General features: G+C 32.9%; 2 protein-coding genes across 4 annotated transcripts; both read right to left on the bottom strand.

The window, feature by feature from the left end:
- Nucleotides 1-55: 55 nt before the first annotated feature.
- LOC123008874 lies at nucleotides 56-996 on the bottom strand. The gene is made up of 4 exons (XM_044404904.1): nucleotides 844-996; nucleotides 471-797; nucleotides 315-422; nucleotides 56-264 (listed from the first exon to the last, which is right to left on the bottom strand). Exons 1-4 carry the CDS (start codon nucleotides 994-996, stop codon nucleotides 115-117), a joined length of 738 nt encoding a protein of 245 aa, XP_044260839.1. The 3' UTR covers nucleotides 56-114.
- Nucleotides 997-3,508: 2,512 nt separating this feature from the next.
- On the bottom strand, nucleotides 3,509-23,379 carry LOC123009375 (ubiquitin carboxyl-terminal hydrolase 32). 3 transcript variants are annotated; one of them, XM_044405635.1, is made up of 15 exons: nucleotides 23,220-23,379; nucleotides 22,608-23,070; nucleotides 18,518-18,733; nucleotides 18,356-18,462; nucleotides 17,969-18,307; nucleotides 16,001-16,655; nucleotides 13,185-13,836; nucleotides 9,958-10,249; nucleotides 9,636-9,896; nucleotides 9,487-9,581; nucleotides 6,490-6,812; nucleotides 6,214-6,439; nucleotides 5,974-6,159; nucleotides 4,482-4,913; nucleotides 3,509-4,424 (listed from the first exon to the last, which is right to left on the bottom strand). In XM_044405635.1, the coding sequence occupies exons 1-15, from the start codon at nucleotides 23,275-23,277 to the stop codon at nucleotides 3,978-3,980; spliced, it is 4,752 nt and encodes a 1,583-aa protein (XP_044261570.1). In that variant the 5' UTR covers nucleotides 23,278-23,379; the 3' UTR covers nucleotides 3,509-3,977. The 3 variants fall into 3 exon arrangements, with proteins under 3 accessions (XP_044261570.1, XP_044261571.1, XP_044261572.1); XM_044405636.1 differs by having other exon boundaries at nucleotides 9,535-9,581; XM_044405637.1 differs by lacking the exons at nucleotides 3,509-4,424; nucleotides 4,482-4,913 and adding an exon at nucleotides 5,872-5,898 and having other exon boundaries at nucleotides 5,953-6,159.

Genomic DNA, 23,379 nt, shown 5'->3' with positions numbered 1-23,379 from the left:
AACAGATAATTTTTTGATTTATATTAATACAAATATAATAAAACCAAATGTGAAATAGGCTGTAATAATTTTATATATTTCTTCTCATTGAATTAAACTAAACACAAAACTCCATTATTTTATTTGCAATTTGAAATGATCAAAAGATGTGTCATCAACTGCTTCATACTTATAAAATTTGGCACAGAACAATACAACTAATACAAACATCAGCAGAATATAGCTACACCACACTAGACGCACATAAATCAAATTTCTATCACTCTGAAACCAACCAGTCATAATTTATATCCAAAAATTGCAAAATAGCAAACCTGACTTAAGTAGGCTTCAAATTTGACATTTTGATCAAAAGTGAGTTTTATTCTGCTTCCATTTGAGTTGAAATTTGGATGCGAGTAAAGGACTGATGTGTTATAGCCCTAAAATCATTTTTTATTGTTAGTTACACATTTTTTCAGCGCATATACCTGACTTAAGTCACTTAGGTCACATGACTGACTCAGTTTCTCGGGCAGGTAGTGTTTCGGTCCTTTAATTAGAGCGCAAACTTGAGTTTCATTCGTGACTAGAAAATCAAGAGTGATTATGGCATTTTTATTGTAATTGTTGTAACAAATAGGTTGCCAATCTGTCAATTTATAATAAGCTTTCACTTTTGTAATATTTTTAAAATCGGTGAGATTTACACTAATCAGTGTTACCAAATTAACTTCCTCGATATATGGTTTGACAATTTTTTCATCCGTGAAATATAAATCTAAATTATTTAAGTGTTGATTCAGTGATTTCCAATTCTGAAATAAAATGGTTTAAATGTTTGTTAAAATTCATCCAAGTTACCTGTGCGAGGTCAGTATTTAAAATATTGTTCGTATATTTTATATAAAGTGATAGAGTGAAAGTTGTGACGGTCATAAAAACAAGAGAAATGAAAAAAATTGCTACTGGTGGTCTTGTTTTGAAAAAATCGTAGTTTATTTTTGCACAAAACATTTTCGTTTATCGTTGATTATAAGATTAGATAAGTGTTAATTTCGATGTCCTAGAGATTTGAAATCGATTACTCAATGTTTGCAGGGCCGGACTTGGCCCCACACTAAATTATTGGCCAAGGCTCAAATTAAAAAATATATTTCAACTTTTTGGAATATTTTTGAAAATTATTTTAGTAACCCTGGGTGTTTGTAAAGTCATCGCCGACTCCATTCATACTAGCGTATACAGCCTTTCCATAAGCATCAAATTTGTGGGCCTAGAAAGCAATCCATGAAACGTTCCTCTATTAGCGACATCAGTAGATTAAAATAAAAATAAAATTTAGAGATTAGGTCTCGTTTTGTTATGTTTGACAGTTAAAGGGATTAATTTTTCATCGACATTTTGCTGCATCTTAAAAATTATAATGAGCAAAAAGTGTTTCATTTGTGAAAATTGAAATGGACCATTGAATGTAGTGTTTTGACTATACACAAAAAAAAAGATGAAAAAGGCGTCGTCGTCGCCTTTTTCATCTTTTTTGTGCATATTTATAACACTGCCTCCCTCCTTATTGCTGTTCGTCCCGAACAGCTTTTTCAGGAATTCTCCATTGAGGTGCGTCGCGGCCATTGTAGGAGCTAAGTCTTTTTACGTGAACAACTTTCGGCTTGATCTTGGGACTTAAATGGATCCTGTAGACTAAGTCATTGATCTTTTTAATGACTAAATACGGCCCTTCCCAAGGTTTCTGAAACTTTGGGCTGAAGCCTTTTCTTCTACGGGGCTGATATAACCAGACYGCATCTCCACACTGAAAGGTGTTGGTAGCGGGCTTCGAATCTAGACGCAACTTCATCGTATCGCTCATGAGAAGCCTATCTTTAACGAATTTATGAAGTTTCCTCTTTCCTCCAAATCGGCAACACATGCTGGTAGATCGACCAGCTGCTCTTCGTCGTCTTCCGTAGGTGGTTTACCTAACATTAAATCTATAGGGAGTTTAACAAAGCTGGAGTATAACCTGTAACTTCATGCCGAGAACTTCTATACGCCAAATAACATTGGTGGCAGTGGTGAGATATAGTGCTATCTAGAGACGCACGGGAAATTGTGAAGATTTCGAAAGAATTGCAATTTTTGTTTTTTTTTATGGTGAATACACGTTTCACGGAATACGACAACATGGCCGAATTCAATTGAATTCCATTAATTAATGGAGGTGATCAGAAGATTAGAGAAGAACGCAAAGAAGAGAAAGAGGATGAAGAACTGTCGTCAACACGAAAAACAACAAGAAGAACTTCGTCGTAAGGAGGATAAAGACTCTCCTTGTCAAAACTAAAGGGAATACAAAACACAGTTGAAATCGTATTTACAGAAAAAATTAACGAAAAATGAGTTGAAGGAAGTTGACTATAAAGTTGATGAAGTCAGGAACGAAGTTCGAGAAGAACTGGAACGAAAAGTGGAAGAGATGGAAAAACGACTTCAAAATCTAGATTGTAAAGAAGCCCAATCAGTGATAACGACGATACGCGATCATCAAAGACCATCAAAATTCAATGGAGAATTCCTGAAAAAGCTATTCAGGTCGAACAGTGTTACGAATATGCACTACAAAATATAGGAAGGCGGCGGCATCGCGACGTCAGTCACAGTCAGTCATAATTAGTGGAATTGGGAGATCGACGTGAGAAGGGTTTCGTTGAAGATTTGCACTAGATTAAAGAATTTTATTATAACAGTATGATAAATCTTCTAGAACGCGTCACGCTCCAAAGGAAACTGCAATTTGTGAAATTTGAAAATTTGCAGGAAAGTAAATGTTACAATTGTTGACACATTTAATAAAATATTGATCTGTCACACAACTAATACATTTTTTCAGCTTAAGAAACGCAGTATCGATATCATTCAGACATCACATTATAGTTTTTAAAATGCCAAGTATCCGAACTTGCTGTGTTCCACACTTCGGGCAAGGGGAGAAAGAGGATGTTATTTTACATCAATTTCCAAAAAGTAGAAAATAAAAAAACGAATGGCTTAAGAGAATATTTAGTACCATCGGCAATATACCCCCAAATTCCGTGATTTGTGGAAAACACTTTGAACTAATGAGCTATTATAAAAACAAAAAATTGTTACCAAATGCAGTTCCATTCTTGCTCTTGAATTATAAAAGAATTAGTCGTTTTCAGGTAATGTCTACCACTTCCATTAATTCAGAATGTAAGCCGTTAGAAACGCCTGCACCGTGTCTCCAGACTCCAGTCATTTGACAAAAATTATATAATTTCAAGTCCATTCAAATCCAGAAAATTGACAATTACAGTAAATGTCAATATCGTGTAGTGAAAATTGAGTCAGATGCAAAGGACAATCAAACACAGACGCCGTTTTTAGGGCTTAAGGGAAGGCCGTATACGCTAGTTTGAATGGACTCGGCGATGGTAAAGTGTAATAGTTTGGCAGATGGCGCTACTATCGGGATGTTTTTGGAGGCAAAAATTGAATGTAAACAATATACAAGCTTTATTTTATTGTGTAATGGCACCATTAATATTATACCTAATGGAAATATATTTAAACCGTGTCAAAAAAGCAACACTTATAAATATCTTACAAACTTAGTGGAATAAGATAAGAATATCAGACTAGTAAAATAAATAACCCCAAAACAGTCAACTTTTGAACGAATCTGTTTACATCTTTGGTTGAATCAAACCAGGATTCGTGTAAAAATCCATCCATCCATCATTTCGGAAAAAATTATCACGTTCTACATTAAATTTTACAATTTTAGGCTTCAAGATCACAATATTATCAACATCTATAAATACACTTTCATAAATAATAGATCTGCAAAACGGAGTAACAATACTATAATCATATAAAAATGAAAACAAATCACCGAATTAAAAAAAAAAGGTGGCACACCATTTACAAAAATATATTTCTCGCAACTTCAACAACTAAACAAAACTCAACAAAAATTACTGAATGGAACACAATTGCTTACGTAATTCAGATTCATTCTCGTCTAGTTCAACTTCAGGCACGATTTGACCGTTCGAAACGACTTCGGGAAGATACGGTTTGTAATCGAGGCCCGACCTTTCGTAAAACAAAATATATGCCGAACTCGTGTCGATTTTGGGAGTTTTCACCTCACTGTAAACACATTTATAATTCGATTCCAGTTCGGTGGTTGATTCGTCGCCGATTTCCTTAAAGTCGGTATTACAGGTCTCTTCCTTCTCACTCGATTGCGTATTCTTCCTGCGACGCAACGGCGTACAAGCTGACTTTTTCAATTTAGGCGGTTCAACAATTTCGGTTAAAACCTCTCGACACGAACTGTCATTATAACAATACCAATTTCCGTTCGGATTGCAAGCGTAGGAAATATAATGGCCCCCGTTTAACATCCCTGAATGACTCTGAAACGTCAAACATTACATTATTTTGCACTAGTATCGAAAAGTATCATCACTTACCACAACAGCATACAATTGATATTTCAGATCGAAGGGATCCTGTCCGGGTAGCAATTTATGCTGATGGTAGTCTTTGAGATGCTCGTCTATGATTGGTGTTTTTAACAAACTGGTCGATTCGAGCCGAGCTCTCACTTTGTTCAATTGGACTTTCGGTTTGTTGTCGGTTGTTGTTAAAAGTTTTGAATGTTCATTTGTTGTACAATTTGTTTCAATGCTTTCTTCGATTGTTTTCACCGATGTTTGACTATCACATGAACTTTCCAGATCTTGACGTTGTTTTTCACGAAGTTGTAGATGGCGCAATATTGTCTCTTGAGGTACGGATGCAAGATATGCCGTCGGATCGAAATCTTTGAATGGGAAATTTACCACTTTTTGAGTTTTTACCCATTTGTTGTTCACGCAATCGAAGCGCTTCAGATGGATTATCTGCACAAACAGAATAGAAATATTTATAAAAAATCATACCAAAAAAAAGGACTTAAAATTGAATTGAAATTAAAATGACTTAAAAACAAAGAGATGTAAAACCTGACAAGTCTCAACATTACTTAGTGTAGCCAACATAATTTTTAATTGTGAGAAAATTAAAGATACTATTACGAGTAGGTAGTTAATGCAATCGATTTCAAGCAACTGTTCTTTAATTTTCAATTGTATTAGTAGTTTTTTACTCTAACAATGTTTGATTTAATTTTTGAAGTTTTATACCGTGATTTTTTAAATTTCTGCTCTAGTTATCCTTGACATTTATGTCAGCAATGAAACGTATCGCGTAACTAAAACGGTGTATTTTGAGTTAACTAAATATCAAACATTTGAATTTGAATCGTTCACAACCGACAATATAGTAATGAAAAAAAAACAGATTTTGATAAAAATCGAGAAAAATAATGGACAGCACGCGTGGAAACAACACAAAATTGCAAAGAAGTTATTTAGGTTGTGTTTATTTTATGAAATTAGTAAAAAAATCATGCGTTATTATTTTTTTTTCCTTAAATACATAAATATTATCCAAAATTTTTTTTTATTTTATTTTTTACGGGCTTCTTATTCATTTTATATTTTCGTTTTTTGTCATTTGAATCTAAAAATATTAAAAAAAAATTAAAATGAAACCTTTTTTAATTTTGTCAAGAATCACTGTTTGAGTTAGCAATACTGAATTTTATTTTGAAATAGTACAATTAAAGTAGTTTCCGGTTACTCGCTGCATCATTTAATAATTCAAAGTTCAATTTATATAAATAAAAAACATTAGCTACTACCTTATCGTGTCAAACAAAACCACATCCGACTGCAGTGTTGCAAACAGCCAAAAAAGTAAGTTCTTATTTGTTGCCAACTCAAATAGTCATTTTTGATCAAATATTTCAGTGATGCCAACATAATTTCAGTATCACTCACAGTACTAGAAAAACTCTTTATGAACAACTTTTTTTGTCGTTTTAGGCGAGAGACAAACCTTTATTGAAGTCATGCTTACCAGAATAGGTGGCAAACGCCAAATTTGCAACTTCTTCGTCGCTGGCTGTTTATCTTGACAGTTGGAACAATGATATTTCGTCTCTAATCTCTCCTCGGAAGTGAAAGCTTTCAAGCAATTATCCAAATCGATCGGTTCTGTATGCAACTTCTGACATCGACTGACAGACTCGTCCTCCGTCCATAACTATACAAATCTATCGATTTAACCAACAATTTCTTCGATAAAATCATCACTTACCTTCTCTCTATTGCTCTGATATCTCAAATGCAAAGCGGTAGGATCCCAATCAATGGCGATACACATTCCATTTAAATTCCCCCGACAGTGATCGACCACCAGATCGTTGCTACAAGGTATGGTACATCCGCGACAGAACTGGGTCCAATGACATATTGCACAAATCTGGCCACCTTGAAGGACAGCCTTCAACGTAAAAGGAAATTCGTACCCCAAGGAGTCATCACTGTTAATAAAAAAAAATTACCAAAAAAAAAATCATTCTTTGTTACTTACCAGTCTGTAGCATGATTAGTTTGATCGCTTTGCGGCAGAGGGCTTAGAAATCTCGTTACTTGTCCCCAAACTGCTTCGTATAAACTCTGACACGTACTATTTGGACGAAAACCGAGCAAAAGTGGTGAACCAAATAAACTCGGTTTGCTTTTCTGTTGTGAAAGAAAGTAGGTTTCTTGTCTGACACATTTCCGATGCAAGGCTATTAGATAACTTGGGAATTTCGATGATGAGGATGTGTCCGAAGAGGAATGTGATATGATTGAAGCTTTTTTCAAGACGACTCCTCCGTTCATTAGATGGCTGTCGGTTTTTTGCCTGTTCTGTAAAAGCAAACAGCGTTTTTCACAAAGATTAAAATGCTAATATAATCAATTTCCTTTTTTTAGTATAGTAAAGAGACAACAACGAACATTTTTAGGTACCTCTACGTTAATTATACAAAAGGCAAGACATACGAACAACATTAAATACGATACCTACAGAGTGTTTAATCATTATTAATTATTATTAGTAATTAATCATAGTAATCATTGTGCTAGGTCTATTCATATTTATTAGTTCTAGTTGCTTCGCCACTAAGAAGTTTTTAAATACCTTTCTATTTTGAGTCTGAAAGAAAGCTTATTTTGACACCAAAACCGATGCTTTAATCAGCCATTTCAACACCAATTTGGGTGCTGAAATAAACTAGTACTATTTACTTTCTAGAGGTTGGTAATGATGATTTTCAGCGGCGTTTTGAGCGATTTCTCTTATTTCAAGTGGTGTGCATGAAATATTTGCAATATTTATTGTAACAAAATTTTGAAAAGTACTCGGACTTGATACTTCGGAAATCAAATTTTTCAAACTTTGTGACATTTATTACCAACCACCACCTTATTAGAGAAGAAGTTCCTAAATTTTGAAAAAGCGACTTTTACGTTAAAAAAGTACGTAAAACGCGCAAAATAAAAAAATAGTATAAAAAAACTCGTTTCATCAGTCATTTGTGAGAACTTTTTCGTTATAAAACGCGTTCTTTAATATACTATTTTAATACTCAAAATGTTATAAACTAGATTTTTTAAGTAAAGGGTTTGGAAATTTCGTAGCCATGTTTAATAATACGTTTTTGTTAAGATAATGTCCTAAAATAACAGTCAATTTATAATGTAATAATGTAAAATATCTGAAGGTTGAGTTTTTTGTTTTAAATCTGAAACTAATAGTTTTTAATTTATTTGTATTTTTACATTCTTAAAAAATACTAAGCAAGCCTTCAATTTAATTTTTGATTAAATAAGTCTGACTATGAAATTAAGTTGGCAACATTGAATAATGTAAAGATAGAAGATAAAGACAAAATGATAGGCAACACTGAATTATTGGTGAACGGCCGATAGGCTACTAGATTAAGATAAAAATTTACAATAATTATTTAGGATACCCTATGTTATTCAATGTTGCCAACTTAATTTTAAAATCACAGACCACATTAATGCATTTTCCACATTTTAAAAAAGTCTTTAAAAGTCATTTTTATCAAAATCTGAATTACAAACTTATTTTATATTAAACTTTCCATATTTCACTCTAATTATTTCATGTATCTGCGATAAATAAATATTTTTTCATTACTAGTTGTAAAAAGCACCATTATTTAGTTTAAGAGGTTGTGAAGTTGTTTTTTTCTCCTAGTGGTCAATAATTATTTTTATTAAAGACCAAGGGCAATAATGCATGTCCATTAAGTAAGGTTATATTTTTCACCGTTGTATTTCTGGGTAATAAATGTGCTAGTAGTGTAAAACACGTTAGAGAAGATTTTTATAGTCTCGCATTTATTGTTTCCCCTCGATGCTACGCATCTCGGCTATAGAAAATCTCTTCTCTACCTTGTGATATTATATACTATTATATCTACTGACAGTCTGTCGCAGTATTTGAATTTATAATAAATCATAATTCCGTAGCTAACTCTGTGTATTAATATTAGTTGTCATCATGGCAACAATGTTTATGCCACAGGAGGCTGTGTTTTTATTGATTGTCTCCTAGAGAGAACAATTTTTTGGCTTCATTCGTAAGAAAATTTAAAACGAAAATCAGCTTAAAAGCAAGTAAAACACCATAATACTAATAGTAAAAAAATTAAATTGTAAAGTCCATTGTATTTTAAACAATTGTCAAAGTGTTGTCATGTTAGTAACAGCCACTAGTTATTTGATATTATTACGTTGGCAGTCGTTTTGTTATGAAGGCACTTGCGCTATTGAATTCGCAATTACTTTTAAATTTAAAATAAAAAGTATAACGTAAAGAGCGCAGAAAACGGTGAAGGTGGAATTGGTTGGTATTAGAATTATTTCTGTAACGTTGCGGATGGAGGGAATACGCTGCCCCGAACAAAGGCCCTTTAAAACAGAACTATTACGAAATGGTTTTTTTGTGAATCCTGTCGTTTTTGAGGAAATTAATACAATAACGAATCAGTCTTAACCTAGCTGTTGTACGAGTTAATTGAATTATAATAATTGTTCGAAAAAATTATTGTAAAATTGTGTTTTATCTCAAGAAAAGTCGTGTACAAAATGAGTTTCCGAAAGCAAGAATCTGGATCCTAACACAACAAGAAAAATAGCTATGATTAGATTTTGTGAATACATCTACGCAAACAGAAAAACCAAGCATGTTAAAAATCTTCATGAATTTGACAATTTTGGTTGTCTAAAAACTCTAAAAAAAAAAGAACGCCATTCAATAAATTGCAAGACTGATCCAGTATTTTATTACGAGTATATTAATACAGGTGTTCCAAAAAGTAAGGTTTTAGGGTGGTACAGTCTGGTCTTTGAGGAAATTTTGACATTGACAATTGTTTAAAAAATGGACTTTATGCAACTTAGAATTCAACTCTGCGAAAACATTTTTTCCGTATCCTATCAACAAACCCCACGCCGCTCAATAACAATAACATAAAGAATCTAAAGGGCGTTTTGGGCGCGTGCATACCTTAAAGCATAGAATGTTGGGCATGCAAAGGGCCGAACCACCTCTTACCTCAGGACTGCGGGCCAAGGGACTATCGGAAACGGCAACCTCCACATCTAAACACAAAAATCCATGGAAATCTGGAAATTTCTATATGTTAACACACTTACCGACATCGTTGCTAATAGTTTCTGTCTCTTGATGATCTTCTGGTAATTCATAAGCGTACAATTCGGTCGCCGTCCCCGGATTTATTCGGACGTCGTCGTTTAACACTTGTCTGATTTGTGAATAAGCGAGTTCGGCGAGAAGTAAACGTTCAGTTTTGATATTGCAAAGACGTTCGAGTTGCTGTTTCAGTTCGATATATTTTGCTTCGGAGTTGAGTCGGAGGCCGTATTTTATCGGCGTCTCGCCATTTAATCTTACAACTACACAAATTGATAAACGTTAATTTACTCAATTTGATAGTTTTTGGCAATGTTTACTTACCTAAAACTTCACATAACGTATAACTTTCCATTGGTAATGGCAAACTTAACAAATTGAATGGATCGAATCGGACTGATTCGTGACCGCACGTCTGACAAGTGACTTTACTTTTTAATTGGCCGTAAAACAGATCAGTTATGATAGAATGATCGCGCGCTAGATGTTGATTCCATGCCTCGTCAGCGACAACTTCGTCAGGACGACCTCCTGAATCTTTCAGTTCTGAGTATTGTTTACGTGCTACCCTGTTTAAATCCTCGTGGAGGGCGTCCAGCAACCATGCGAGGAGTTCCTGCAAAAATAAGAAAAAAGTCAAAAAATCAATATTCAAAGGGTAACAGAAATATAATACATTTATTTTTGTTTTAGACCAGGATAAGCTATGGAAATTTGTGTGTCTGAATGACAATAAAATAGGCTACTCGGGTCTAAAACAAAAATTAAGTATTATAAGTACTATTGGGGACAAAATACTTTGATCATCAATGTCACTGGAGTGACATAAAGTTGTAAAGCGAGCATTAACCTTATTTTTTACCACTGTCAACAGCTGTCAAAATTTAAAATTCTTAAAACGTTCTTCGCCACTTGTTGACAAATAACATACAGGCTGTGTCAGAACTCGCGCCCCAGAGAAAAATTTCAAGTAAGTACCAGGAACATAGGAAAAATGTTTAAAAAATTCTACCTGTCAAAAAATTTTGACATTTGACTTTTTTATGTTTATTTAATAATACTGATGATTTCGTATGTTTTTTTTTTTTATTGATTTAGTAAGGGTACAAACTTTTGCCAATAAAAACAATTTCGGATACAACTTCCTTGTTTTCTCTTCTAATAGTCTGTAGCAAAAAAACATTAAGTCAAGTACAATGATAATATTAAAATTAAAACAACAAAAAAAAATGAAGACGGAAAATTATTTTTTCAACAGAAATAAATAGTCAAAGTGCAAAATTTAAACTCTCATAACTTCGAAATTTTTATAGGTAGAATTATTTTAAACATTTTTTTCATGTTCCTGGTACCGTGCAATCGAAAAAAAAAATAGAGTAGGCGACGACTAATATTCTATAGTTGGCAACACGTTGGCTGGGAATCTGGGCTGAAAATTTTCCACACAAACTGAAAGTGAAAAATGACCATTCATCCTTTTCGTCTTGTACAGCATTTATGTAATAACTTGCAACAATAAAAAATTTTTGCTCTAAAGTGAACATTATTTTACTCAAAATGAATAAAACGCTGACATTTGATGTCAAAAATCAGGATTGCCATCTGAAAGACTTTAATCACCGCCTACTCTAATTTATTTTTTTTTAGATCGCACGGTATCTTACCTTACATTTTTCTCTGGGACGCATGTTCTGGCGCACCTGTATAACAGTACTTTTTGCTGTATCCAATCTTTCTGCAATTTGGCCCATGGACAATCCCTCAGAAGCAAGGGAGACGATTATAAATTTTTGAACAGTGGAAGGTGGCATATTTTTGACAAGAGAAAAGTCGATAATTTAAAATTGCCCAATGTTGACTTGACGTTAATGCTTGAATTAGATGAAAAACAAAAAATGCTTTCGGAAAAATTTGTTAATACTGGGCTAATAACATTGGTTAAAACGTGTTACAAGCAGTTTTTGGGATTATGCCAAAAAATGGAACTTATTAAACGGTTGGCTGAAATATTCAAGATACAAATTTGGATGAAAGTACAAAAATATCATCATCATTTACAAAATTTTAAGTAGAAAAGAGGAAAAGACAAAATGGGGTACAAAAAAATAGCGGGGTTTAGCTTCGTAGTGTTTATTTACGGGAGGAATTAAGCCAGCATGTTTTTAATGTTCTAAAAAGTGGGCAAATATTTAGTTTAAATAACTTGGCATGAATTTGAAAAAAAATAAACTTGATTTTTCGGCTTCGTTTTTTATAAAAAAAAAAACTAATGGTAAAACGTTGAGAAAATAATACTTCAAAATTCTAGTAAAAACGTCTATTTCTTATGGACATAACGTTTTGCAACTACCCCCATATCATTGTCAATATAATCTGATTAAAATGGTGTGGGGGTTTTGTAAAAAATTACAATAAATGTCACAGATTCAAAATTGATAAAATTACAAGGGTTTGTCAAGAATCCCTATCAAAATTTACAGTCGAAATGTGGGAGAATTGTGTAAAATATGCAGAAAATTTAATTAGAGAGAACTGGGAAAAAACATGGGAAACATAGATGTTTTATTTATATTGTATACAGGGTGTAACGAAAAGGTAGGTACAAAGAGTACCTGAAATTCCCCAGGTGGTGCGGATAATTTGACATTAAAACCACATGTTTTGGTGCTATTTCTTTTGTTTTATTATTATTGTAAAGTACTTACGTATTTAACAACTTAACACTTTTTAAGCCATATTTTTTTATACGTAATCCGATTGACATAATATTTTTTATTCGAAAGGTACTTTATTTTTAAACAATGTTTGTATCGGCTTTGGTTTTAGAGTTAAAAAATAATTGAATTAGACGTGGCATTTATTATTATTGTTTTCAAAGTGGTATTAAAAAATTTAGATTTTAGTTTCTTTTTCTATGTTTGTGTTAGTTAATAACAATGTAATTAATTATTAATAAAAAAAAATCATAATTTTATTGGCGTCCTCTAAGTTTAAAACGTTGTAACTTGGTATAGAGATAAGTTGTGTTAAATCGCTTTACTTCGACTTGAGAAATCTCAGATTACTTTTCGTCTCCATCTTTTCGTTACACCCTGTATTATATCATTTGAAAATGAATCCAATTCGGAAGATGAGATATTATCATCATATTTGCATCTTCGTATGCGCCATATGTCGAAAACTATTTATTAAATGCGAGTTAAAAATTTGAAACAAAATGTTTCAAATCTATTTAACATGGGAAAAAACATCAAAGTAATCAAAAATTATTAAAAATAGCTAACTCAAAAAAAAGAGCAAACAATGAAATTTGGCAACGAACCACACAAAAACAACAAATGCAGTGACATCGTAGTCCTTTCTTGAAATTATTCTTTAATCCAATTTAATCCTTTAAATAAAAACAAAAACAAAAATCAAACAAATTTTGTGGCTATGCAGATAAACTGCTACCATTTTTTTTTACCAAAATTTTGACTTCGTAATTTCCGTTAAAAAAACAGACTTTAGGAGAGACTGGAAACTAATATTAATAAAAAAAAAACCCAAACCTGAGAATCATGCTGTCCCCCGCCTCCTAGATGTGGCGCATGCTTCGTAACGCAATACCTCAATTTCAACGGCGCTACACTCCTCGTCGAACCCGCCCACAACTCCCTACACAATTCGGCATACCTCCTCGCTACCATTCCTTTCGTTCCCAATGGATTCGCGCTATTCAATTCGCACAATTGCCCGTCCCTTTGAAAATACAATGTCAACGGTCTCGTATTGGAGACGGCTTGTAGTGCCGCATTCATAAAACACGTATTGCCAAGATTATGCAATCCTGTGGCACCAGGTGGTAGACATATCGTCGGTCGACGTTCGGCACTGAGTGTCGTCTGACCGCCGGCAACTAAAGCGCCAAGTTCCTCGGGCCATGTTAGGTCCTTATTGCGCACCTCGAGGAGGATCTTATCACCATCAATAACACCCAAGTCCTGTAAGGTGGCGTTCTCGTCTTCGAGAAGAGTGGTGGTGTCTTTGACGTGCCACAGTCGGACATCTTCGATACGGAGGCTGAGTCGCAGACAGAGGAATTCAATCACTTGGTGGACGTTGGCAAGACGGCTGAAGGCGGCGGTGTGAGCGAAGTAGCGCCGAGGGGACGAGATGGGAGAGGTGGTTATGCCAGCAGTGTTCAGGGCGGCAGCTCCATAACTGAAATTCAGAATTTTACATCATACACAATTTTTATAATGTTTATGTAATAAGTAAAGTAAAAAAAATAAATAAATAAAGTCAAATCTATCCCAGAAACATATCTCTTTATTATCATTTTTACTAAACTAAGATCCAAGGACTAATATTTTTGTGTGTTTAATAGTTATTTATTCGACGAGTTAGAGTGTAAATCGGACGGATTATTTCACCGAGTGGGTTATTAAACCACGAGTATAACGAGTGGTTTATCATCCACGAGGTGGAATAAAGCGTCCGATTTACACTCAAACGAGTTGAATACAACATTTTATTCTTCGAATTAGACTCAATAAGGCTTAAACTTGCTTTAAAACTGTTAAAAATAATCTGACGTTTCGTATTGAGAAATGCCAAACAGTTGTCAAAATTTCCTTACATGGGAGAAAAACCGTAGAATTTTGACAGTGTCGAAGAATAAAAAATATAATAAACATGCTATTACTGTTATTAGTTATTACATATTTTTTAAAGAAGATTTAATGGTTTTACATTGACTTCGATAACTAAATAAATAATTTTTTGTTAACATTATAAACAGTTTTTATGTGAAATACCTTGCCCATTAGAACGTAAAAAAAATTCTGAAACTAAATTAAAAACCAGTTTTTTTTTAATAAAACAGAAGTATTTTCTGTGTTTAGTACTAATCAAAGAAGAAGAGGACATATCCCATTAAAAAAATGGCCCATGATGTCATATTTAGAACCATAGTGGGCCAAAAAAATACAGGATGTTTCAAAACTTGCGCCCTCAAAATGTTAACGACTAAATTAATTTGTAATCGAGTTATCCATGGATTTGAATCCGTATGTCTTTTACAAATAATACGTTTACTTGTGGGATCTTTAAAGACATTTTTAATAATGTAATTTTTCATTAGATCGGAAAAAACTGAAGCCTCCACATCTGATTTTGTAGTTGATTTTAATTTTTCGTCAGATCCTAATATTGGGTTTACAGTTCAAGCGTGCAGTTTAAGTATCGACATATGATTTCGGACTCAATTACAAATTAGTTAGATAGAAAATGAATCCGGTTGCTAGGTTTAAAAAATAATACCAATTGATGTTTAAGTTTCAAAAAATGTTTGGCTAACTACCGGGTGACTATTATTAAAGTTTGTAACAAAATAATCTATTGGCAACACTGAATTATTGGTGATCCATCAGAATGTTTCAAGTGACTGTTAAATTAGCAGTCGCCCGTCGCAAATAAATGACAATTAACTATAAAAGTTTGACGTTTGAATTTGGAAGTCAAGGTTGTCAAACAAAAATTTTAAATTTGAGGTTGAGGTGAAAAATCACAATCATTTACAGTCACGCGGTATTAAGATCAGAAAAAAAAATCTGGTGTTAACATCACACGACTTTCCTTATCCTAGTTATTTGGAAAACATCCTAATAACGACAATACACACACACACACACGACCCAATGGCCCAAACCAACTTTTTTGGTGTCTTGAAGCTATAATTCGTCCAGAAATGTAAAAATCTGGGTGGGTCAAATTTCAGCCGATTTTCCTTATACGATAAGGAAAGTAATAGTCTTTCACAAATTTTATAGCCACTTATGACTTTCATTTAAAAAATAACTTTATCTTATTATAGCGAAACAAATGACTACAAAAAATCATTGACTATACAGGGTTGTTTTAAACTTGCATCCCAGAGAAAAATGCCATGTAAGGTAAAATACCAAGAACATGTGAAAATTATATCTATGTTCCTGGTATCTTACGAGTATCTTACTGGTACTTGGAATTTTTCTCTGGAGCGCGAATTCTGAAAAACCCTATATTATTAAATTCTTTGAACAAAAAAAGACGATAGCGAGATGCAAATTGGACCATAATTATTTTTGCAAAAAATAAACTCGACAATATATAGGATGATTTTTAAAAAACGGCAGATGAATTATTGTTTAAAAAAATTATCAAAGTTGAAAAAAAAAAATAAAGTTCATAAAATCTAGTTCTGGTGTCAAATAAGACAATGCCATTATTGTAATATCAAGAAGCAGCAAATGAAAAAAAAATATTGCCAAGTTTATTTCAAATTTTTAATAACGTCAACGTCAAATTTCACACCAAAGTGATTTAGATAGAAAATAATAATTACCCTCCTACAACACTGCTCCAGGACGCCGCCGACCCCACCGCTTGCGACTGATGCATCCATATGTTCAAATTCAATGGATACAACTCCAATTCAACATCGCAACTCCCCGGCGGCAGAATCACCTGTCTCGGCAAAGGCAACGGTCCTCCATACCAATGCGCCAACGCCTTCCACAACGAATCGGGCACCAGTTCGAAATCCCTATGCTGCACCAACGGTGTATCCCTTTTCAGCCTTCCCCCTTCACCCGTCAGTGTCCTCACTTTTTGTAAAGGTTCGGCGACAAGATTCGAATTGTCGATGGGTCCTGGCATGCCTTGACTTCGTTTTGATCCAGTGGTACCCGAACTACTCGAAACACCCGAACTCGAAGCTATACTGCAGGTGTCGCCTTTGCCAAGGAGGTCACCCATTGATTCCATGCTGTTCGAGTTGAATTCGTTTGAGTCGGTGCCATTGCTGATAAGACTTTCGTCGCAAACGATGCCTTCTTCGACGAGACGAGGGTCGGTGGTGCGGCACGTACAATAATCGAGGTTGTTCCGGGGAGCGGTAGTGTAGTTTAGCCAGTTCTGCCACCATTCGGACGAGATAAGGTACCAGAATTGACCCACGTGATAGCCACGACGCTCTTCGCGTTCCAACCATCCCGTCACTAGCACAAAAATAAATAACAAAGTGAAGAGAAATACAGACAAAGAGTCAAAAGTCTTTTGTCTTCACATTTATTCAATATTGCCAACTTAATTTCAAAGTCATAGGTCACTTTAATCAAACTACTTATACCGGGTACTGTAAATTATTGGGATTTTTGATATTTTATCATCTAGTTGGCGTTAAATTTAGAATCATAAGTTAGCAAACTTAACTCAAAAACGTCAAAATACCCTTTGTTAATAACAAATTTGACATTACTACTTGTCATTTTTGACATTCTTACATAAGATTGTTTGACTTTAATGACAACTGACTACACTTAATAAAACTTTTTAATGGATTCTTATTTTTAATGATCTAAAAATTATTGTATTTATTGTCAAAATTGTCAATTGTTTTGTTTGTGGTTGGCGTAAACAATGTGTGAGAAAAAAACAAAGTTAAAGTTTTAATTGATTAAAGGCACAGTTTTCAAACATTTTTTTTTTTAATCGAACTACATAAAGTAGACCATGCTTTCAAATAACTTTCCGATCAAGCTGATTTCCGACTTTGAAATTAAATTGGCAACCCTGAACATATTAGATTGAATGAGTCAAAATGCAAAATATAAACTCTCATAACTTCGAAATTTTTATAGATAGAATTTTTTTTTAATTTTTTCTGTGTTCCTGGTATTTTTTACCTTATATGGTATTTTTCTCTGAGGCGCGAGTTTTGGCGCACTCTGAATAGCATTTATGTGTACCAAGAAAACTAAAATCTTTCTAATTATGGAAAAAATGGATTCCAATTTAGAATAAGAAAGTTTAAAATATCCTAAAATATGTATACTGACATTAAAAAAAAAATTCTAAAATCGCCATTTTATACGAAATTAAATGTTATTTAATTTAATATAACAGCATTTACCGTTTTTTAAAAATCACTTTGTATAATATGAATACTAATCCAGTCGAAATAGTTAATTTTGACTAAAGTTGTAAATTTTACAACAATCCAACTTACGGATTTTTATACCATTAAACCTAGGAATCTCTAATTTGCATTACATTGCAGACTTTAGTCAAAATTCACTATTTCGGCTGAACTAGTTTATAAGTTATCATTTGAGATATTGTGTCATCCGTTTATTTACTTTGGATTCTAAGTTTTGTTACACTCAAAATTTTTATTGTATTTATTAACAAAACTAATTGTTTTCTTTTTTTTTTCTATTTTTGTAAGCAATTGTGAGATAACATAATTTTTCGTAAATTCTAAATATAAATATCGGACCGATTCGTGTAAAGTCGGGCCATATCGACTCACCAATGTCGTGTTCGTGGTGTCTACAAGCCGGCCTCAAAACAAACGAAACATGACAGACTTGAAACAATAACTCCAACATTGGTTCAACCAATCCATTATCTTCAACACCCCAAACCAAAAACTCCTCCTGACTCAAACCTCCTTTACCATCAAGTCTTTGAGTCAAAGAATGCAAAATTTTACTATGATCTTCGTCCTTATCACTATCAAAATTCCCATCAAAACTATTAAATCTTTTGTTATTTTCATTTGCAACAAGCATCAAGGTACGAATCATATGTTGAAGTTCATCTGGATTCAGGTAACAATCTCTATCCATATCAAATATTTTGAAACAAACTGAAAAAAAATATTGAGAAAGAATCAACATTTTTTTTTATTTCTTACATTTCATTCTTTCAGCTATTGGTCCACGACACGCCGCCGAAATCCCACAACATAATTCTTTGAAATCGATATGGCCGTCTCTGTTTACATCAAGTGCTAAAAATAATCTTCAAATTTTTTTTATTAATAAGTTTTACAACAAATGTAATTTTTGCTTCTTACCCCTCGCATGCGGTCAATGGAATCGGCGGACAAATCATCGACCTGACACAATTTAAATCTAAATGGCACGAAGGTGAAGAGCTTTGAAGTGTCCAAAAACATTTTTCTAATTCGCAAATGTCTTGTTCTTCGAGATGGGTCACGCCGGCTAAAGTCTGGTAAAAAGTTGGTGCTTCGACTTCGGAACTTAGTGATACACAAGGGTTTGAGAGTAACCTGAAAAAAAATAATCGCTTGAGACTTTTTCTAATAAAAACCTTGATCAATATTGTAAAAATGTAAAAGATTGCATGCAATTTTATGCATAATCCTTGAATTTATTCCACCTTCATAAATTACAGTGTATCGACATCGGTGATCTATTTAGGTACACCTGTGAGTGTACTAATTTGAGAATAAATTGCGATAAACGCTAAAACGTGAGCCGGTTGTTAAATATTTCTTCTAACTTCATTAATAAAAGGGATTTTTTATTGAAATAACACTTAAAAAAATAAATGCATCAAAAATTAATTAATTAACTAATTAACGTTACTAAAATTACGTCTTATACTTCAACAATTAAACTACAATTTAATGATTGTCAAAATAAACAAAAAAGCGAATTCCTGCAGATCAGTTCTTTAGCTTTTCTTACATTCAGAGGCAACCATTAATATCTAGTATTGCCTCCTCGAGCCTGGAAAAAAGCTCAGTTTTTTATTGTTGTCTCTTAGAAATTAGTGGTGATTTTGATAATTTGACATTTATTTAGTAAACAATGATTCTACACCAATTGTTTTTAAAAAATCCAAAGTTGACTGAGTTACTTGATAATGCTACTATCCTATATCAGCAATTTTAGTATTATTTTCAGAACCATTTAGCCATTTTAAATCTTAAAATTTAAGTGATGCGATAATTATACAAGTCAGTGTATTTTCAAGCGAGAATAAAAACACAAAAATATTTTAGAGAAAAGGAAAATATTCATTATTTCCTAAAAACTACTACCAAACTGACAATTTTATTTGTTTTCATCGTTTTTACTTTTATTTATTTTTTTACTTTTACATTTATTTGTTTTTTTTTGCACTTTAAATGTACAATGGCGAGCATAAAATGTTGGTAGATAATTTCATTTTGAATATTCATCTTTTTTTTTTAAGTTGTTTCCCTGTGTAATTTTGGCAAGGGAGTATATTAGGGAATGACATTGACTACTAAAATTTAATGCTCCACATTGTACAATGACGAGCATAAAATTTTGGTAGGTAATGTCATTTTCAAACTTCATCTTTTTGTCAAAAAAAGTGGTTTCCCTGTGTCATTGTGACAAGAGGGTATACAGGATGTTCATTTTTTGAGCTCCACGATGGGGATCTCAATTATTATAAGAGATACGAGGTCGGTTAAATTAGGACAAAGTTGCGCATTTTTATGCTGAACAATAATCTGAAAGAAAATTTAATGTGTGATGTTTAGTCATGTTTATGTCGTGAATAGTAGCTATACATATTTTGTGCTTCTTAAATAAAATACAAGCTGTATATTTCAACGTCATCACTTTATTTGGTTTTAAAGAAACAAAACATGTTTAGTGACTATAAAAAATGGGTCAATATGGAAAAGACATTAATTTGAAATTTCTACTCCTGAATAAAATGTATGTAAATACTTATTTCTGTCGCCCGCTGTATTTACGTACATATGTAGAGTCCGTTTTTCTAAGAGGTACACACCAATATAATGGCCCAGTAACACATTTAAGACTAAATTTGTAACGCGCATGCTTGACGTAGGGGTTGCATGTCATCAGTAGCGTACTTTAATTTTTCTTCCACTTACCTACCCCTACCAAACAGACAAACGGCCTTTAGCAAGCATAAATCAAATTGTTTTTTTTTTCGTCTTTTGTTAATTGTGTATTTTGGTAAGTACAAACAATTTTTTTTTAATATTTCAAGCTTTTATTTGGTACGTAAAGAATGTGATGCAAAATTATTGTGAACATTGTTAAATCTTTTATTTTACGAGTATTATTCAAAATTAAAATGTTCAATAATTAATAACAAATGTACCATGGTTGGCTAAAAAAAATCATACACAGATGACGGACAACAGATCCGAAAATTATAACTTTGAGTTGTGTAAACACTGCTTTTTTAAAAAAGGTTATGTTTGGATAGACTTGATGGGACGGACTAAGATGTTAAAATCGCTCAAATTTGAATCTACTGAACATCACCCTCAGCAGCAATTGCCCGTATCGAAATTCCGTCTCTTAAATTTCGTGCTATAGTCTGTTTTTAAGTTTCAGTTAAACCCATTTTATCGTATTGACTAGCACTGCAGACTTTGATTTACAATATTAAAATTTTAGCTGTACGAGTTTTTTATGTCCACCACGTATGTTACACCACTGGCAAGCGATTTTAGCTCCCTTCTCTAAAAGTTGGAGCAGATTCTCGATCCCGGCCATGTACCTCTTAGAAAAACGGACTCTATATATGAGTACATACAGGATATGAAACCAAGCGGCTTTTTTAATCATTTGCCTTCAAAAAATAATAATTAATATAAATTAAAGTAATATAAAAAATGTGATCGTATTTTGAGAACGAAATTTTGTTTTGTTTTTGAGTTATGAGAATTTTTTTTTGTCAAAATTGCAATTTATGTAAAAATAAAAAAAAAGTAATATAAGGTAGATAGTTGAAATTCTTAGATTATAATATAACCTTCATAATAAAAATGATTTTATAGTGGGCTGCCATTTAAAAAAATATTTTTTTTGTAGAACTCAAAAAAGAAAATTTCGAAAAAATTTACTCTTGATAAAACGTCACATTTTTATGGTAAGTACTTTAAAAAATAAATAAGTTTAAGCAAAAATCGTTTGGTTCCATACTTTTTATTCACCTGGTATATAAAAATATGTAATTTGAATAAATTCGTCAAAAATTTAACGTTGCTTGATGAAAGTAGAGACATTCCACATGAAAAAATTGAGTTTATTCCGTGAGGGATGCCACGGTTTATTCACAACTTAAGGATGTGGATCATCAAATATGCTGAGAATGATGGATTTTGTACAGCAATCACAAAAATATGCAGCAAGTGAACCTTTTTACATTTAATTATCCTACAAATATCAGTTCTAAAGTTCAAAAGTGCAGCAACACTAATTTTAGTGTAATAATGGGATAATAGTAAGAATTTTATAATTGATAAAACATTTATACAAATAATAAAATATTAGTTCGGCGATTAGGTAGTTATATTTACTTACGCTACCACGCATTATCAAAAAAATCGAATCAACTAGGTATAAATCTTTAAAACAATAAAGTAATAATTTAAGTAGCTTAAAGCTGTTTACTTATCAAGTTCAGTCCCGTTGACAATATTGTTAGAAGCATTTTTAGCTCTTCGTGCTGAATATTTTGGCTAGGACAAAAATTAAATTTGATTTATTTGTGTTCAATAATTAATTTTCATTCAAAGAAAATAAAATCTAATTAAGAAAATACAAAAACTAGACAATTAACAACAAATAAAGACAATTTTACAAAACTAGGTAACTAAACAAATGACTAATTGTGATAATAAACAAGTGTCAATATTCTTTATCATAATCACATGTTTATTTTATTTTTTAGAACAATTTACTAATGAAAATTGTTTACAACACAGAAAAAATTATTTCTAGATTTAACACAACAATAAAAAAAAACGTTGCATTATCTTAAGCTCATCGAATTAATAAGAATTTAATGTCTTTATCTAATCATCTTAAGTATTTCCAGATAATTAAACAAAGTATTTCACTTAAAACAAAAACCATTTAGAATCGACAAAGAATTAGTGTTAACAAAAATCATATTGCCGTTTACTCACTAACATTATATTTTTTTATCTAATCAATAATGACTTTTATTAATTATATTTTGTCATTAAACTTGACATTACTTTGGAACAAAAATAGTTTATCACTAATTAAAATAATGTGTTTTATAACATATTTCTAGACGTGACCTTGGACCATCAATTGTCATTTAAACATGTCAAAAATGACAAGTATCCCCAGCCACCCACTATAATAACTTACCACTTTGACAAAATCGTTGCCTCCTTATTGTATTGTATCCAAGCACTGAAATGTTCATAAGTCACTCGATCCTGTCCCACAGGAAAAAGCGACAGCATTGGGCTCGCCCACAGGATATTGGGTCTGTTGGGTTTATCGGGTGGCAAAGTCCCTTCAGTCTGCAAGGCGCTATAAAACTCATTTCTTGTAATATGGGTACCCGAATCGTTGCAATACAAAGTGAACAAAAACCGAATCTTCTCATCTTGCTTGCCTTTGGTGAGCAGGACCAGTCCACAGATGAGGTCCTTGAGGGCGATGCCCCTCGGAGTGCCCCCGCACGCGATGTACAACCACTCGGCGATGGCCTGGGGCACCCCATCGCCCAACACGTGTAGAATAAAACTCTGTTTGCTCAGGAGTTGATTGCCGCCGCTGAGTCGTTTGAACGCCTCGCATATCCTCTTGTATTCCTCCTCAGACACTAGAATTGAATAATTGAAGGAAATTAGGGATTTTTTTGGGTTAAGTATTAATTAACGTTGCTAGTTAACAACAATAATATTTACTTAGTTATGTCACATGATGTAATGACAGGTGAGTGAATTTTGTTCAGTGGGATTTAATACGTACTTCGTTTGACGGCATCCTCGTACGGCAAACACGACCTCTTCGAGTCCTTCGCACCCATTTTCACAATTTAACGCAATCTTCTAACATTTTACGATAATTTCCAACGCACAACACAATCACGACTTGACTGCTACTTTGACATTTCACTAGTGATTTTCGT

Source organism: Tribolium madens, unplaced genomic scaffold (genome assembly GCF_015345945.1).
Source record: "Tribolium madens isolate multiple individuals breed KSU strain unplaced genomic scaffold, Tmad_KSU_1.1 Scaffold_71;HRSCAF=194;Tcas5.2_LG6, whole genome shotgun sequence".
In the NCBI taxonomy this organism is placed as follows: Eukaryota; Metazoa; Arthropoda; class Insecta; order Coleoptera; family Tenebrionidae; genus Tribolium; species Tribolium madens.
This window is presented reverse-complemented; position numbering and strand designations above follow the sequence as displayed.

Bases quoted from the DNA above. Each gene is read 5' to 3' on its own strand.
- LOC123008874 (XM_044404904.1), bottom strand. From the start codon at position 996: ATGTTTTGTGCAAAAATAAACTACGATTTTTTCAAAACAAGACCACCA. The intron at 798-843 runs GTAACTTGGATG...ATTTTATTTCAG, and splicing joins TAAATACTGACCTCGCACAG to AATTGGAAATCACTGAATCA. The intron at 265-314 runs GTTTGCTATTTT...GGTTGGTTTCAG, and splicing joins TTGAAGCCTACTTAAGTCAG to AGTGATAGAAATTTGATTTA.
- LOC123009375 (XM_044405635.1), bottom strand. From the start codon at position 23,277: ATGGGTGCGAAGGACTCGAAGAGGTCGTGTTTGCCGTACGAGGATGCC. The intron at 13,837-16,000 runs GTAATTATTATT...TCTGAATTTCAG, and splicing joins TGGAGCAGTGTTGTAGGAGG to TTATGGAGCTGCCGCCCTGA. The intron at 9,582-9,635 runs GTAAGTGTGTTA...TTTTGTGTTTAG, and splicing joins AACTATTAGCAACGATGTCG to ATGTGGAGGTTGCCGTTTCC.